This window comes from Megalobrama amblycephala, linkage group LG17 (genome assembly GCF_018812025.1).
Source record: "Megalobrama amblycephala isolate DHTTF-2021 linkage group LG17, ASM1881202v1, whole genome shotgun sequence".
NCBI lineage: Eukaryota > Metazoa > Chordata > Actinopteri > Cypriniformes > Xenocyprididae > Megalobrama > Megalobrama amblycephala.
Window position 1 is genome coordinate 26649432 of NC_063060.1, and position 17291 is coordinate 26666722.

Sequence of the window (17291 nt, forward strand, 5' to 3'; positions counted from 1 at the left end):
TGTCAGTGAAATGTGCTCTCAGGGGCCAGACCTTTTGAGCATGCGGCATCATTACCATTAGTAAATACAGTGCATTAGTGGGAGACCTTCAGTATAATGCTGAAAATGCTGCAATTTATTCTGGTCTTTTCTGTGTGTGTGCGAGTGAACGGGTACAGAGTTAGGAATATGTTTGCAACAATGCTCAAAAGATGCTAAATGTTGCCGATTGTGTATTTTCCCCCATTTCTCCCCTTTTCTACAAGCTGCTTGGTCCAAATTCATATCAAGCACACAGAAGGAGTTCACTCAAACTGTTAATCCCTCCTTACAAAGAGAAATGTTAGTTTCAAATGAAGAAAAGCCAAGCGAGAGAGGAAAAAGCGATAGATGAACACAAACGCAGAGCATCCCCGCAGGCCCAATGCCGCAAACCACCCGCTCACACTTGAGTTACTCACATATTCCGTGGACTCTTCAATTTTCCACTGATGGAAAACATATGACAGATGAGAGGGGGAAAATGAATCAGAGATGGCACTACTGGGGAGAAAAAAAAGCATCGCTACCTTTTTTTTCTCTCATCTACAGATGAACACATAGCGTTAACAGTGACATGCTACAGAGACAGAGGAGAAGGGTGGAGGAGGAGAGATGACAATATTTCACATTTGACACAGTGCCACATAATGTCAGGTAAAAGGAGCAGTGGTATACTGTTAAGAAAGGCAAGGTGCTTCATTCTGTCGCTCTGTGGGAGAAAGAAATGACAACTATTGCACCACTTACACCTGGTGCAAGAACGTTTTAGTCTCAGCATGGTTGCAAATATTGCAATTCACAGACACTTACCTGAGCTGCTTTCATTATAAACCTGAAAATTGACCTCCAAAAGACACACAGAAATATTGTACAATACAAAACATTTAATCACAGATGCACTGCCTTGTTACGTGTGTATAATTAAAGCAATTTTGTCACAATTTTTGTTAAGGATGCACAAAATATCAGTACCATATTGGTTATCGGCTGAATATTAGAGTATCAGTTGATACTGTTTATTGAATTGTCCAGCTCATTTCCTCCATTTTTACATTTTGCCTATTTACTTAAAGCATTTCAAAGAAATGATTTAAATTGTTCATGTTTTTCATTTATTTAGAAAATTTGAATGTTGTACATCACTAATCTTATTTCACTGACACATTTGTGTTTGCACAAAAAAAAGCCACATTTTACATTTACACACAATTTTGGCCCCTGCTGGCAGATACTGGTACTACAGCAGGGGTCCCCAGACTTGTTCCTGGAGGGCCGGTGTCCTGCAGAGTTTAGCTCCAACTTGCATCAGCACGCCTTCCTGGAAGTTTCTAGTATGCTTAGTAGGACCTTAATTAGCTGCTTCAGGTGTGTATGATTAGGGTTGGAGCTAAACTCTGCAGAGACACCGGCCCTTCAGGAGCAGGAATGGTGACCCCTGTACTACAGGATTGATGTATTCAGACAAATGGTGAAGTTTTACAGTTTTAGTGATTTCTAAAAAAGTTTTTAATTTAAACACAAGACACATATATATATATATATATATATATATATATATATATATATATATATATATAAACTTTTGACTGTGAATCCCATCAGGATTGAATAGCCTGTTTCTTGGTGCGAATCTTCTGGTGGTGTTGAGCATGAAATCCCATTACCTCTATCACATTGCCAGCTAGGTGACATCAAACTTTACTGACACTGAGCACCCACAACCATTGCTTTCTCTTACTGAACCTTCAACAAAAGGCGCACACACGAAGCATCAAATCTTTCCTGGACCGAGAAGCCAACTCAACCGGAGTTGATATTCCTCTTCGGGAAGAAAAAGGAAATGGCTCCTTTCTAGCCGAGAATCTGCAAAGTGCAGTGAAGCATGTCACAATATCAGTGTGCAGACCCCCACACTGTAATTTTCTATATTAGATCAGTCTGCAAACATTCATCCATATCGTACAATTGCTTCTCATGATGGAGCTGATCTAGATCTGTGTATATATATATTGCATAACAGTACCATTAGCAGACTAGACGGAGGCCAATGTTTCAGTCTGTTTCCCTAACACAGACCTCACACAGCCAATCCTATAGGATAGCGCCTCGCATATGTGGTGTCTTGTTAGCCCGGCGGCTGCTCAGAGCTGGGAGTCTCATGGACGATTTTAAAAGCACCTGACAGCACACGAGAATCCACTGGCTTTGCCCAGGGCATGCCTTCCTAAAAGTCCAGTAAAAATGACTTTACCCAGGGCATGACTGCCTACAGGCCCAAACCGCCCGTCATTACCTTTCTCGGCGAGGAGCTGAAGTCATGCTGATAAGTTGAGTAGAAAGCGTGGAGGCTGAAACATTGATCAGTTATAATGGGCCGGAGAGCGCTTCTAACCCTTCAGGTCTGCACTTAAGAGTTGTACTTCAATCACTGAGTCATTGCGGTTTCACTGCATTCACTTCCTACTCAATGGACTCCTCCTAAACCGCTGACTTTAACTGTCCTATTAATCGTGCACAGTGCTGCAGCGTAGATACAGTACCAAAGTGCACTTGGTGTAACAGACGTAGGCCGGTAAGAGCTGTGCATGTAAACCTCACTCCCCTGATCTCAAGAGGTGCTTTAGCCTCCTTGTTAGAGTGCCCACCTCCTATGCAGACAGGCCCGGGTTCGAGTCCTGCTTGGAGCAGGTGGTGGAAACTGAAGGGGCTATATTGGTGCCGTGACCCAGATGGGACTGAGGTTTGGGGGGGTGGGGGGTGTAACGGACGTAGGTCAGTAACAGCTGTGCATGTAAAACTCTCTCCCCTGGATCTCAAGAGGAACTCTAGCGACTGACGTTAGAGACTGTGGTCTTTAGCCACCTTGTTAGAGCGCCCACCTGCTATGTGAACCGGCCGGGTTTACGTACCACTTGCAGTGGGCGGCGCGAACTGGAGGGGCTACATTAGCACATACACAATAGCATCTACAGGGGATGGAAAAGCTGCCACAGTTCCTTCAGTCTGCTATACATTATAACTAAACCCCACCGTAGCACAGACACAAGAAACGTACGCTTAAATAAACACAAACAACCTCTTTAAGCTCAAGTTAATGAGACATTTTTTCCACGTATCTGCTTTCTTAATGGGTTGTTGTTTTCCGCGTGGCACTTTAGCCTCTGTTAAACATACAGGCCTTTGCTTTCCCAAAATTATCTCTTCAGGATCATTCTCTTTGAATGCTAGATGAATAAATTAGCCTGGTTTATTAAAATGCTTCAGAGAGCAGAAAAAACAGGTCAGAACTGATAGGAATCTTCAGCTATAGCCAAATGCGGCAATTTTCAGACAGGATATTAAAATAGTAATGGAAGTCTGCGTTTGTCAGATAGAGCCTGTTGGAGAACAAGAGATGAAAGGCGAAAGATGGTGCTGATATCAATCATGGAAAATAAAGGGCTCTCCTCTCTTTCATTCATCTGGAACTGAGGCCACAGAGGCCAGAGTGATTTCCTCAGAATTGGTGCTGTATGTATATAACATTTACTTTACCCATAAAGCAGATGCTCACAGAGTCTTAAAGAGGCTTTCACATGACAGCAATTTGCAGCGACAAAGTGATCGGAAGTCATTTACTTTCAAAGCGAGTTGATTTGAGATGCGTCAACCATTTGCAACATGCAGATGTACATTATGCAAATGCACGGTGATGGGATGTGGCAACTACCAATGGGAAGACATTGTAGACAACATAGACAGTGAAACTCACATGATCCACCACCAAACACAACTGGAACACCTACTACCAACCTACAACCTCCCAGGAGCAGGTATGAACACCCAAGACCCAATGGCAAGATGGTGATGGTTTATAAATCCTCTATGTGGCTACCAGCTCAGGTCCTTGTCCACTAAAAGCCACATCACCCACAGCTCCGATCTCTCGACACATCTGTAATTTCCTATTTCCCTCTTCAATCTAACAACCACAACTGATGAAACAGGATCCTAACCATGCAGCGCAGAAGAGTGACAGCTGTAATGTAGGGGACTCTCGTGCAGATTTATTGGAGATTCTTCATGGAAAGGTTGACAGGCCTCTCTAACGACCACTTGCTCAGCTCTCGCGGCACACTGGAATGGATCAATTAACTCTCAGTTAAATTTAGACTGAGGGTGGTGTGTGGGTTCCCAGTCTGGCCTTCTTGAAAAGAAAATGCATTCAACCCACCCACGGACAAACAAGTGCTTGCTGGTTTCCCAGCTTTTCAGCTGAGGCCGGGGAGACAGATGAGAGAGAGGCTTCTCAAGTTTCTCTGTGCGAGACAAATGTTGGGATCAGATTGTGACATCAAAATTGCAAGTACTTTTAAAGTTTTTGATTTATGTTCCACATCTAATTGTGCATGGTATATCAGAGCAAAAACATTTATCAAAATGTAATAGCTTAGGAGGGGTATTAGTAAATGCTAATCAACAGCCAAAAAACTTTATAGAACAGATAGAACCGTTTTACTCAGATGTATGTCACAATAATAATTCCCGTTTCATTATGGCTTTATAAGTTCGAGTTAACAGCAGTAGTTCACATATTAAAAATATTGGAAACAATTACAATAAAAAAAAAAAAAGAGAGAGAAATGTAACTGTTGGGATACTTGGAAATGACTTTGACCTTCAAAAAGCCTCCTCAAAAATGGCAGTCATGTTTCAGTCCAGATTCAGAAATATATCACATTATAATTACATTACAGTACATGTCATTTCATGATGACACATCGGATGAAAATAATTCAATAAAAAAAATCTGCAATCACAATGTTATGACATACCAAATGAGAGTGGGCGTTGTGTAGGTAGCTAGTCGGTTTGCAACTCACAAGTGTTAATGTTAATTGGTGGCTTAGCCATTATGGTTTGGATTGGTTCAGTAATGTACACTAAGAGCAAATGAAAAACATTACACATGCTTCTGCTCTCCTCTGAGATGTTTTAGGAGCCCATCCATGCAGAAGCCCATGCTCTTAGAGCCGGAGAGTCTCTGAAGGTGGTAGAAAAACAGCACATATTAAAAATGAACAACTGGCAACCCCCAGAAGAACAAAATGGATGTCTTGAGAAATCCGGGTCTTTTTGTCAAGACAAAAAAGCACTACAGGCCATTTATCAAAGCAACTCAGCAACCACCCTGCCAAACCATTAGTGTTACACAATACACAATGGATTTTCATCACTTCTCCGACATGTTTTCTCCCTTCTTCACAGCTCTCCCTGGCCAGTTACATCCCAGAGAGCAAAGCAACAACACATTCTCTCTTTTTTTTTTGCTGAGTAAGAGTCAAAGAATGAAGAAAGATGTAGACATAAACGTAACCGGAGTCTTATGATAGTTCTTCAATGTCTGAGAGAAAATAGAGACACAAGGTGAAAATAAACAGGCCTGTATGGATCTTTGTGTCTGAGGAATCTGATATTTACAAATGCGTCTCAGCAAGTCTTGTAAGTGTTTTATTGTTGTTGTTTTTTTTTTTCTGTGACAATGACGGCGAATGAGTCATGTCCTGGGACAAACCATCACAGTTCGTGGTAAATGGCTTCAGATGTTATGGTGGATGAAGGGAAATTTGTTTGTCAAAGAGGGAGAGAGAAGCGCAGGTGTCTTTGTGTTGTGAGAGCAAAGAGGTCAACAGCAGTTCACCTGACAGATACTGTAAACAAAACCTATTGTTTTGTTTTTTCTTGTCACTGATGGTGACTAGATAAAAAAAAAGTTGGAAAAAACTCACAACAAATGTGTCTTGTATGCTGTCAAAAACATTTAGAACCACTAACCTTGTGACATTAAACAAAGTTTACAAGTTATGACTTGTGGAGGTGTTGTGGACTGGAGGCTCTGAACAGACAAAACATCAACAGCATCCACAAACCAGAGGGGCGAATGTCACAAAGACAATTTCAAGCTCTGAGTGAGGGATTTTATAGAATATAAAATTTAGAAATGCACTGATATTAAAATTCTGGCATACTTGGGATATGGGATGTTATGGTCGATAACTGATAAAATATTAAAAAATATTAAGGCAAATATTAAAATTCTATACTATTTTGTCTACATGAATTAAAAATAATTTAATTCCACTAATAACACTAAATCTTAAATCAGTTTGTTTTAAATACTAAAAAGTGGATTTAGGCATCACAACATTATAATGTACACAGTGAAAATGAATATTCATTGTGAGATTTGCTAAAGATTACATTTAACAATGTTATTCAATTTTAATTACTATGTTTTTTAAAATGAAATTAGTATAAAATATAAAATGTATATAACATTTTTCAATTAAATTAGTGTTTTTTTAAGATCTTCAAGTGTGTGTTAGATGACAACAAAGATAATTATAAATAATTAAAATAAAATTATAATAAAAATAAAAATAAAATATATAAAAAAACAAATTTAATTGATTGCTTGCACAATTAAATAATATAAATAATATAAAATAACATAATATTAGGCGACAACCAATTTAGTACTAATATACAGTATTGTGCATCCCTAATAAAACAGGCTGAAATCAATTAACAGGCAGACAGAAAACCTGCCAGTTCTAGGAGGTGGATTGAGCACTGATGTGTAAGATCATACATTTGCATTTTTCTTGCACTCCTTCACTTGGGTAAGCACTTATGCAAATGAGAAATAATCTTCTCAATGCACCAGAAAACTCCCTGTCACCTGCCCATTTACTAAAAACCATTAAATCCCACAGTGGCCTATAAACATCTCTTATCACAGTCTTTATCCCACTAGCTTGGTGAAGGGGAATGCTTACACAGGTAAATGAGAAACTCTTGTTTGGGGGCCGGGAAAGTGCAGAAAAACACATGTCTACGCAAGTTAATTCTCAGCTAACAATTCAAGAGCAGAAGCATTTAAATGCCCCCAGTCTGATTCTCTCTATCCTCAAAAAAGTGTCTACTTTAAGATATTCATGGATATCTAAATCCCTCCTAAGGATTACTATCTTTCTTCCATCTCAGTGCACCCACGTTTCTTCAGGCAGTTTTAAATCTCCTTATATTAATGCACCATGAGCAAAACTGAAAAAAATACAGAGTAACAAGACAGTGCATATGTATTAATGTTAGGATTTACAAAGAGTTGAATTCTTGAAAGGCTACCAATAGTGTGCATCTATGAAATATTTAACAACAATTTACATAACACTGAAGGCTCAAAAAAGTTTTCATGTGGAATTAGATGTGTAGAAAACACAGACGTTTCTGTTCCAAACCCTAGAGTTGCCTACCTAGACAGCATTTTTAGGCATTAAAGACACGCTAACCAACACGAAGGCTGTTCAAAACAAGACAACTATGCTGCCAAAAACTGCCCCCAAAAAAACGGTGTTGTTATTGTTAACCAAAACAAAAACTACTAAAAATTATTTTCTGTAAATTAAATAAAGCTGAAATAAAATCAAATATAAAAACTATATAAAATATAGAAAACCTTAGTACTAAACTAACTACTAAAGCACTAAAAATACTAAAACTGAAATAAAAATTAAAGCTATACAGAAAAACACAAGCTAATAAAAATGACAATATATTAGTATTAGTGCTGTCAAACACATCCAAAATAAAAGTTTGTGTATAGTATACATAATATATGTGTGTACTGTGTATATTTATATGCATATATAAACACACACACACATAATTTTGTTACATACTTGCATGTGTGCGTATTTATATAAACATAATAAATATACACAGTACACACATATTATGAAAACACAAACATTTATTTTAATCGCGATTAATCGTTTGACAACATAAATAGTATATAAACAATACTAAAAGGACATTAAAACCAATGAGAGATCATTTGTGATGTTTTTATTTTCTTTTTAAATAAATATTTTTATTTTTTCAAATGATTGAAATGAACTGTACTGAACTGTAATAAACAATATTTTAAGAAAAAAAAAACAAAACCTTTAACCAAATATTTGTGCAAGCTTGCTTGCTTATTGTATTAGATCAATAGCTTAGCAACATGCTAACACCAAACTCAATTCTAATCAACTGTGAGGTTTAGTTAAGCCTCCATGTAAAGCTTTTAAAATAAGTCACTTAAAGGTGATGATACACGGGGCAACTTTTTGAGCAATGTTGTCGGGTAATGTCGGCGAGCGAATGTTGCTTGGGCACTTTCCCATTGAGAATGGGCAACAAATTTCTATCTGGATACTTTAGATCAAAATTTGTTGCTCAATCTCAATGGGAAAGTGGCCAAGCATTATCGCTCACCTACACTGCCCGGCAACATTGCTTAAAATGTTGCCCCGTGTATCATCACCTTAAGAGTTCTGATTTCAGTTAGGATCACTAAGGTTTGGAACAGAGCCAAACTGAGCCATAACAATGGCATCCAGCTCACTGTACAAACAGTGAAGTACAACAATAAGGAATTAGCAGGTAGTACCTGTGCTTCTGGTAGAGCAACATCCATTATATTAGGCTGGCCGCGTGGCTCCCCATTCTCCAGGCGGGAGTATATGACCTGGTATCCCCTGATCTGGCCGTGCTGCTTCCCAGAAATAGGCGGCTTCCATGTCACACGAATAGCTGTGGAGTTCACAGCCTCCACTTCGACTTTCCGAGGTGGGGCTCCTGGCACTAAAGGGGGACAATTACATTTAAACTTTTAGGCTTGTGTGTGTGAGCTCAAACACTCTAATAAGTGCTAATGAGTTAGCGGTTTGGCTGAGGAGAGGTATTACAATATTTGTCGGTTAAGGAACATTTATCATACTGGTAGAAAAGCTAATGCGGCTTCAGTGAGAAGATTATTCACAACTATTCAAGGATGCAGAAGAAAATGCAAAAAATTATGATGAAAAATAAGAACTGCTAAAAGTCTAGGAGGTGATTAAGGACAATTAATGTTTTGATGAGGATGTGCTGAAATGCTGCTCAGCTGACATGCTTCACATGAATGAATTTCCAGATGGAAATGATGTTAAAAGACGACAACCAGATTAGAGAAACTCATGACATCATTTCTAAGGGTGTAAATGTGACCACAGGAACAAGATATAGGGATGTGACTACAGACAAACAGGGCAAAAGGTGGTCTAGGACAGGAGGGGAGATTGAAGAATGAGAAAGAGGAAAAAGGGAAAGAGATAACAAAAGATATTTATGAAGATGCTAGTGGACAAAGACACACTGCTGGTCAAAAGTTTGGAATAATTAAGATTTTTTTCATTTTTTGGATAGAAGTCTTATGCTCAATAAGGATGCATTTATTTGATAAAAAATACAGTAAAAACAGTAATACTGTGAAATCATTCATAAATCTTTTTTATATGCTGAATTTGTGCTCAAGAAACATTTATTATTATTATTATTGTTAAAAACAGTTTTTGCTTCTTTTTGTGTGTGTGTGGAAACCTAATACACTACCATTCAAAAATTTGAAATTAATACTTTTATTCGGCAAGGACGGGTTAAATTAAATAACAGTAACAGTAAAGACAGTTATGATGTTACAAAATATTTCTATTTCATATCAATTCTGTTCTTTTGAAATTTTTTCTTTATTAAAGAATCCTGAAAAAGATTTATCACAGTTTCCACAAAAATATTAAGCTGCACATTTTTTTCCAACATTGATAATAATAAGAATCATTATCAATAGTTGAGAACCAAAAATAAATAAATAAATGAAAAAAAAAAATAAAATAATAATAATAATAATAATAATAATAATAATAATAATAATAATAATAAAAGAAAACCAAATCAGCAAATGAGAATGATTTCTGAAAGATCATGTGACACAGAAGTATATATTAAATATATTAAAATAGAAAACAGTTATTTTTTAATTGTAATAATATTTCACAATAATACTGTTTTGTATTGTATTTTGACCAAATAAACGCAGCATTGGTGAGTATAAGACACTTCTTTCAAAAACATAAAAAAAAAATCCTAATTATTCCAAACTTTTGACCGGTAGTCTAACTGCACTTCTCGAACACTAAGGAGGGTGTTAAGGGCAAAACGTGGCCTGGGAGAAAAGAGGATGCTTGTGTATGCGTGCAGGACAAGCCTCACATGCTCTGGGGAGCAGAGCAAATCCTGTTATTTAGAGACAAAGCATATGTTGTCTTGTAAAGGACCATGCAGTGAGCACATCCGGACTTATACTGCTCTCCTACGTTTAATAAGCTTCTTTAACCTACACTTCTAAAAACCTTATCAAAAGCACTCAGGGATTGCCTGAAGTTGCACATGTTTTAGCCTGCAACTTGTGTGAACACACACATCAAATTTGCTGAAGCACAACTGAGGAAGGACAGACAGTGAGTAAGAGTGAGTAAATGCTTCGAGGGCTGTTGTCTGTGCCTGCATGTCTAGGGGTTTTTAAACATTTTGAGGCCAAGGACCCCAAGTTCCTGAACCCTAGTTTGAAAACCCCAGGTCTAGGCAACCCGGTTAGCTTACAGATGGACCTTCCTGGAAAGCTGTGTCTGTTGTTTGATGTAGGACAATTAGACCGTCCTTCAATGATAAGATGACTCTGAGTTATGAACCATGGGTAGTGGTCCACTGAATTTTATGGTGCTTTCGGAGGATGTTTCTGTGATTTTGCTCCCTCCTCACATATTTAGTCTACTTATAATTAAAACTCAATGCTCCATCTACAGAGTTCAGTCACCGTTACTCTTTAGGGAGAAGACCCAGCTTTCAGGTCCAGGTTTGTTCAAGGTTAGGTATTATTTGGAGAATGTGACTTAAGTTCTGACCATAACACATCCATTTAATTAGAAAAGGTTTGACAAGCAATCTAAAGCAAATGTCACAGATGATATTGTTCATAACCCTGAATAGGAATAATTGTTAGACATGCTAGAAGGAAGTTAAACAAATTTGTCAGACAAAAAGGAAACAGAAAGATAGTAGCCAGGAGTAGCCCAGTATTAGTAGTTGTCCATATAGGTGACTTCAGACCTACCGTCCTCATTGGTACGTATACGCACAGCTGTGCTCTCTGGGCCGGGGCCCACATCGGTGTGCGCTCTCACCCACACCTGATACTCCGTCCACTTCTCCAGCCCATCCAGCACATAGCTGGAAGCATCCGCTCCGATGTCCTTCACCTCATGGCGCTCCGAGTCTTCACCGTTCACCGCCTGGTAGCTGACTGTGTAGCGCACGATAGCGCCGTGGCGACTAGCGGCAGGTGGCGCCACCCAACTCACCTTGATGCTGGTGGAGCTCAGACTGAGCAGGTGCACGTCTTGAGGGGGGGCAGAGGGGGCTGCAGGTGGGGGGCAAGGCAATGGGGATGGCATCAAGCAAAATTAATCAACTCAAAACAAGCTCGCTTCTGGACTGAGAGGTTGGCACAATAATAGAGAACGTCTTTGTTTTATATCTTTGTCTAAAATCAAATTAGAACTATAAATTGATTTTGTGTTTTTAAAGCCATTTAGGTTTTAAAGTTTGAAGTCATGCTTCTTCAAGCTTGATTTCATCAAATTCTAGAATAAAATTTTCTTCGCTACGATTTCAGAAATCTGCTAATTTATTAGCCACTCACAATTTTTTTTAATACCCCCCCAAAAACAAAACATACACACAAAAAACATAGTATGTATGTGGAAACATTACATCCTGATATAACATACATATATAACCTTTTGGTATATTTGGTATGCTCTAAGGTTGTAACTGGGTTTTCTTTCATATTTATGTTTGAAAATACTAAAAAGAAATATATGGGCAGCCGAAAAAGTCTTAATTCTTTCTGGCACTCTCACACACTTATATTCTCCTTTCACATGCATTTATTTCTACTCACACACACATACATTTTCTTTTCACATACGTATGTATATATTTGGGTTGTTTTTAGCCCAAGGGCTGGGTAAATATAGGACAGAACACAAATTGGGATCATTTTACCCAGCAAATTGAGTTGTTTATGTAACCCAGAATAAAGGGTTGATTTTATTCATTATTTTATTTTCTATGATATAGCTGATTTAGTACTTACAGATTAAATAATCTAAACCAGTGGTTCCTATCCCTTTTAGCTTCTAGTACCCCCACACTCCCATCAACAAGGCTTCATCGACACTAAACCAAAGCAAATGCTGTGTTTATATTTTAACAATTACCTAATTTGCTAATATAACTAGCCAATTTAACTCCGCCAGACCGCCTTCCGTATTCAACTTACGAAAATAGCGCAACTGATGTCACGTGTTTCGCAAGTTGAATAGGGAAGGCATAGGACGTAGCGTAAGCGTTTTGAACTGCGAGAAGTGTTACACTTCATAAGTTGAATGCAGAAGGTGGTCTGGTGGAGGCTAGTTATTTTACTTTATAATGTATTAAATATGGATATTTTTCTTACACAAACGCATCGCTTCGCTTCAGAAGGCCTTTATTAACCCCCCGGAAGCTTATTTTATACTGTTTTTACCATGCCGAAAAATATTGCCTACATTTAAACTCATTTAACAAACGAGTTTAAAATGACATTTAAAAGTAGCTAATTAAATTGTAATCAACCGGTCTTTTTTGTCCCATTTCCACTGTAACGATGCTGATTTTCGTGCCGGAGATGGGCTTGTGTTCAGTGGAGGAACTGATTTCAGACCACCGCCCTGCATTTCACTCATAGCAGAAAGATGCTGTGGCTGCTTCTATAACCCGCCAATCAGTGAACAGTAAACAATCAGTGCACAGTTCTGAGAACATATTTCAATATCCAAAGTAATTATATTCAGTGTCTTTAGGAATAAATCATTAATTTTATCCAAGTCATCAAGCTTTTCCATCACCCGAAAAGACGAATGCGACACTCGTTTAGTTGACTGACATTGCGTCCCTGTAGCTTGCTTTGTATTAAATAGAATGATTTACTGTAAAAATCGCCTTCCACGTTTTTGGCAGGATTCCCTTGGTAAAATTCGCATCCCAGGGGCTAAATATCATGTTAAAGTAGCCAATTCCACGGGAAAACTGTGGACTTGCGTCACTGGGCGGCTCTGAGAGGCTGAACGTGATCGTGCCTGACCTGCCTTCCGTTTCCATTGTGCACCTTCTGTTTCCACTGCACTCTATCACACATACATACTTGCTTCTCTTACATACACATATTTTCTTCAGACATGCATACATTTTCTTCTTGTTTAACACACATAATACTAAACGTATACTTTGAATACATTTGCATAAATCTATAAAAATGTATAAATGTGTGCGTAAAAATATATACGAGTACAAAATTTAGGCTGTGAATGTGAATTATAGAATATATGAATATAAGAGTAAAAAGTAATCAATGTGTGTGTTATAAAATATGAGCAAAATGTATGAATGTGTGCATTAAAATATGTGACTATGAGAGAAAAAATAAATGTATGTGAAAAAAAAACATAAGTGTGTAGAAATATAGTGTAGAAATATATGTAGGTATGTGAAAGGAGAATGTAAGTGTTTGAGAGTGCCAGAATGAATTTCTTCACAGAAATACAAACAATTAAAATAAAATTAATAGGAGAATGAACATAATATGAATGTCATTTTATATATTCAAATATTATATAAAATATATTAAAATAAAAAAGCTATTTTAAATTATAATAATATTTCACAATATTAATGTTTTACTGTATTATATGAGCAAATAAATGCAGCATTAGGTATCATGAACATAAGAGACTTTTCCCCCAAACTTTTTAACATAAAAAGAAAAAAAAAGTACAGACCCGAAACTTTTGAATGGTAGTGTGCATAACAGCCAATCAAATGCGCCTCACCAGCAAGAGTGTGCTGTTGTTACAATCCAATCTAAAGCCGGGTTCACACTGTGCAATTTATAATAGTCCTTTACGATGGTTACTTGTCAGACTGTACGAACATGATCCTCATGTCACACTGTGGGATCTCGGTAGGGCTGGGCGATATATCGCATGCGATTGTCACGCGCATTTCGTCAGTAAAGCCGGTTCCCTGATTACCGCTAAATCGCATCACCTGCTTTCAAATGGAGCGGCATTTAATAGACAGAGCCGTAGTTCACTGACAAGCCACGCAATATCGCGTTCATATCGCAGATGAATCGCCTTTGATAATGAACGCGATATTGCGTAGCTTATCAGTGAACTACGGCTCTGTCTATTAAATGGCGCTCCATTTGAAAGCAGGTGATGGCGATTTAGCGGTAATCAGGGAACCGGCTTTACTGACGAAATGCGTGTGACAATCGCATGTGATATATCGCCCAGCCCTAGATCTCAGCTGTCATTAATGTCAGACTGCACGACAATCAAGACGCGTTAAAAACGGACGCGCGCATGAAAACTTGTCCAGAGTTTTACATCATCAAAACATACACATTCGATGACAGTGAGCTGCGTTACACACGGGACTGAAATGGTGGCTAACAACGACATCTCTATCATTCATTTTGATCACAGCTTGTCTTGAAAAACGAAGACATTTCGACGTTCGTCGTAGGAGAAGTCACACTGGAGGATCTGACACTGCCAGAATTTCGTCGGAGGTAAAATTTGATTGCAACGGCCATTAATCGGCTGTCGGTGAACATGTCAAACTAGTGATCAAAGACTACAGATTTTAGGCTAGGATTATAGGAATCTTTTAGGATTTGCAAAATTTGTCTCAGACGACCAAATCGTGGCCAAAATCTCACAGTGTGAACCAGCCTTAAGACTGTTAAAAATGACTTGCAATTGCGAAAAAAAAAAACCCTCATTTGGCTGGTGGTATGTGTTAATTTCTCACTCTGGTCTAAGTGATCAGTAAGTCGCAGCCGTTTACTGCCTTTCTCTTTTTGGGTGTTGACAAGCAGGGGAAAGGCCATCGGTTTGTGTTTTAACAGGCGTTCACACATTCTCAGTCAGACTATTGGCTGGGAGACAACAGCCCCCCATTTGTCAGAGATCCAAGTGTCAGTGAGTGTGGCAGCTGACGCGTCCGAGAGCGTACTCGACCATCCTGCCTACGCTAAAGCATGCTGCTAGCATCTTTTGGCAGGCTCTGTGCCACTTCTGAGTGTCTGAGATAAGCGCAGCACCAGCACGGCATATTTAAATAGAGCATATTTAAATAGAGCATATTTAAACTCTATCCGTCCACGACGGATAGAGATCAGGTGAGCTTCCAAATTAAATGTTCTTGTTCAACACAACACAGTCCAGAAGCATTAAAAAAAAAATCACTACAACAGCACAACAACAATTTACAACGATTAAAAAAGCTAAAGGGCATCTGTTCATGCATCTCTACAGCATATGATAAAAATAAATGCATAATAATAAAAAAGTAACTAAGGAAGAAAGGAGAGGTGGCTGAGAGGAAGAAGAATGTACGCTGGGATATTTTAACATGCTTGCATTCCTTTGTTAACATCCAGAGCAGAGAACAGGAGAGGCAGTTTGGTGACGTCGCACCGTTCATGGTGCCAACGGTGGGATTGAGCGTGAGGTGTCTCTCATCAGGCGGTCCTTAATCTGACAACAGTGGGAGATGCTACAAATGCCTGATGCTTCAATAGGTGACAAAAATACTGCAGCCGTAGCTGAACATGTCGACAGATTGTAAGGTTGTTGTTTTTTTTTTTCCAGGGGTCCTGACAAAAAAAAACCTCAAGAGATCAAAGGGTCTTTTTGAGTCCTGGAGGTGGTGATAGACAGGTCTCTAGGAGAACATGGGGCTTTGAGGGACTCAGGAGGAAAGGGAGTACTCTGATATGACTGTAAATATTGTAATATATACTCCCTGAACACTGACTTTTGATATGTGGGTGCAAGCTAGAAAGGTTGGGTTATAAGCGAGCAGAGGTGAGAGTCAGCGTTAAATTTAGCACAAATGCAGTGTTTCATCTCCTGTTCTCGAGCAGGCTTCACTGCTCTGGCTTTTAACATTGCAGCAATAACAAATCACATTAATAGCGTATAAGCCAAAATAATTATGACAAAGGCACAAGCAGACACCAAACGTACCTTTCGCCCTTGTCAATGAATAAAGGTATTCCCTGGCTTAGAGGTGTAAAATAATTAATTGTGGAGAAAAAGGCTTGAAAAAGGAGGGGGAAAGAAGTCCTCTGGATTGCCCATAGGGACACGTTTAGGTTAGTTGATGTGATAAAGACAATAAAAATAGGGCACTCACTGGACTGGGCTGTCTTGGCTTCGATGGGCTGAGTGTAGACCCCCAGCCCTATTTCAGAGCGGGCTGCCAGGGAGAATTTATACAGAGTGTCCGGCTTCAGACCTTCAACATCGTATGAGCCGGCAGGGTCGAAGGTGACATGGATCTGAAGAGGAAACAAATGTTAATAAAACACAATGTTCCAATCTTCTCCAATCATTTAGTCTTCTTAAACCCCCCTTTCTTACGACTGCAAGCTCACATTCAGATCTGCCCCCATCCAATCAAAAAACGATGAATAGAACCACAGTTCCCCGAACGACAGCTTTTTCTTTTCAATAATCCGTTTCACTTATATGCATGTCATAAAACGGAGGATCTTTCACTACTTGTTTCATTGTGACTTTAACACATTATTTCTGGGGCTGAGGGATGTATTGTGAGGTGGGTGTGGAAGACTTAGTCATCAAATCCAATTCACTTTCAAACATTTAATCTACCGCATTAATGATAAACAATAAACTTCATCCTCTTCACCTTGTATGGTGTTAAGCACACCCACTGCTGTCCATTTATGCGTGTTGTGAATGCGCATCCGATTCAATCGTGGGAAGAGAGAGATTTTGAGTGAATAATGGGTGACATTTCGGTCTGTTTTCTTTAAGTGCAAGTTTACATGTTCAACAAATATTTAGCATAACAGCTAATATTGTAGACCCCTATTTCATCCATTTGTAACTATCAGCTAAATTAATAAATCTACATATATTTTCCCCCCTTTATATTTATTCAACATTATAAGATTATGGTGGTGGTGGTGGGGGGACTTTACTAAAAACATGGAACCACCATATTGCCATATTCACACACCGATGGCTGTCATGATGAAAGTGTTCAAGACATCTGATCTCAATGTGGATGAAAAAAAACTGATCAAAACTGCCCATTTCTGGCATCAGTTAGAAACACTGTCAAGCACTGAGCATTGACAAGTACATTCTGTTTTTGAAGCCAAAAGCACATTCTAATTCTATCAACTGACTTCAGCCTTTTGCCTGCAGTCATTTTGTGAAATGTCA

At 38.6% G+C, this 17291-nt stretch overlaps 1 protein-coding gene across 1 annotated transcript in view; it reads right to left on the reverse strand.

Annotated features, from left to right (window-relative positions):
- Positions 1-17291, reverse strand: part of ptprfb (protein tyrosine phosphatase receptor type Fb) — a 235675-nt gene that overhangs the window by 61057 nt on the left and 157327 nt on the right. The window contains 4 exon segments of the mRNA XM_048162494.1: positions 441-467; positions 8498-8691; positions 11039-11344; positions 16234-16378. Coding sequence (XP_048018451.1) covers positions 441-467; positions 8498-8691; positions 11039-11344; positions 16234-16378 — 672 coding nt within the window.